The 892-nt window shown below is 36.9% G+C and overlaps 1 protein-coding gene across 1 annotated transcript; it reads right to left on the bottom strand.

Annotated features, from left to right (window-relative positions):
• Positions 1-462: 462 nt before the first annotated feature.
• Positions 463-574, bottom strand: LOC111600907 (the record flags this gene model as incomplete). Its single annotated transcript, XM_023317263.1, is given in 2 exon segments — positions 463-493; positions 495-574. Coding segments are annotated over 2 exon segments (111 nt in total), but the record flags the coding sequence as incomplete, so codon positions are not given.
• Between the last annotated feature and the right edge of the window lie 318 nt (positions 575-892).

Raw genomic sequence — 892 nt, 5'->3', positions numbered from 1 at the left:
GCGGCTTATCAATTTAAACAATTTTGACAGCTCTCTAAATTACAATACATACATGCTACATATACTATATACTGTATATACTATATACTTTATATAGATATATATATATATCTGTCATAAGTCACATCAGCTATGGTTTTGGAGCTCTTTTGTTCTGTCAACTTAATCTGCTTGCGGCTGTTTATGCCTCTTTTCACTTTTCGCCTTGATAAACATATAATGAGAATAGAAAAAACTTGGCCAACTAACACGACTATTTAATACACTGCCAAATGAAGCATAGCCGCAACTAATCCCATTTCAGTTTTCTATGCTATTTTGCCTCCATTTTTTGTTTGGCCTGAATCATATGAGTGGGTTCTTATTTGCGCAGCGATTCAATTTCATGTCAAATAATGCCGCAGCACAAATTGTTTGTTTTGCAAGCGTGTGTGTGGGCGTGTCTGTTCGTATATTTTTTAATACTTTGCATTTCACTTTTATTTCGGTTTGTGCCAATCGATGGCATTAGTGGAAAATCAATTGAGCGATGGCAGCAATCAAAACCGTAAGCCATGAAACCAAAACCGCACATCAGTTTATATAGCTGTGCGTGGGTGTATGTCTGTGCGAGTGTGTGTGCGTGCCAGAGCATTCTGTGTGCGTATGCGTGTGTGTTTGCCTTTCAGCTTAAATTGCCTTTGACAGCTTGAAATATACGATTTTTATTCAATCAAACACTTTGGGTTAGCTTCTATTTTTAGCCAAAAACAAATTACGCATACGCCCCGCTTGACCAGTTCAAGTTTGCTTTTTTTTTGAGCTTCTGCGCTTCGTTTTTTATTAGTTTGAAAAGCGAAATTAAGCGCCATTACAATTAATTAATTATACACTTTCGATTGCGGCATAGCCT

Source organism: Drosophila hydei, unplaced genomic scaffold (assembly GCF_003285905.1).
Source record: "Drosophila hydei strain 15085-1641.00,03,60 unplaced genomic scaffold, DhydRS2 tig00008122-arrow-pilon, whole genome shotgun sequence".
Classification (NCBI taxonomy): domain Eukaryota; kingdom Metazoa; phylum Arthropoda; class Insecta; order Diptera; family Drosophilidae; genus Drosophila; species Drosophila hydei.
This window is presented reverse-complemented; position numbering and strand designations above follow the sequence as displayed.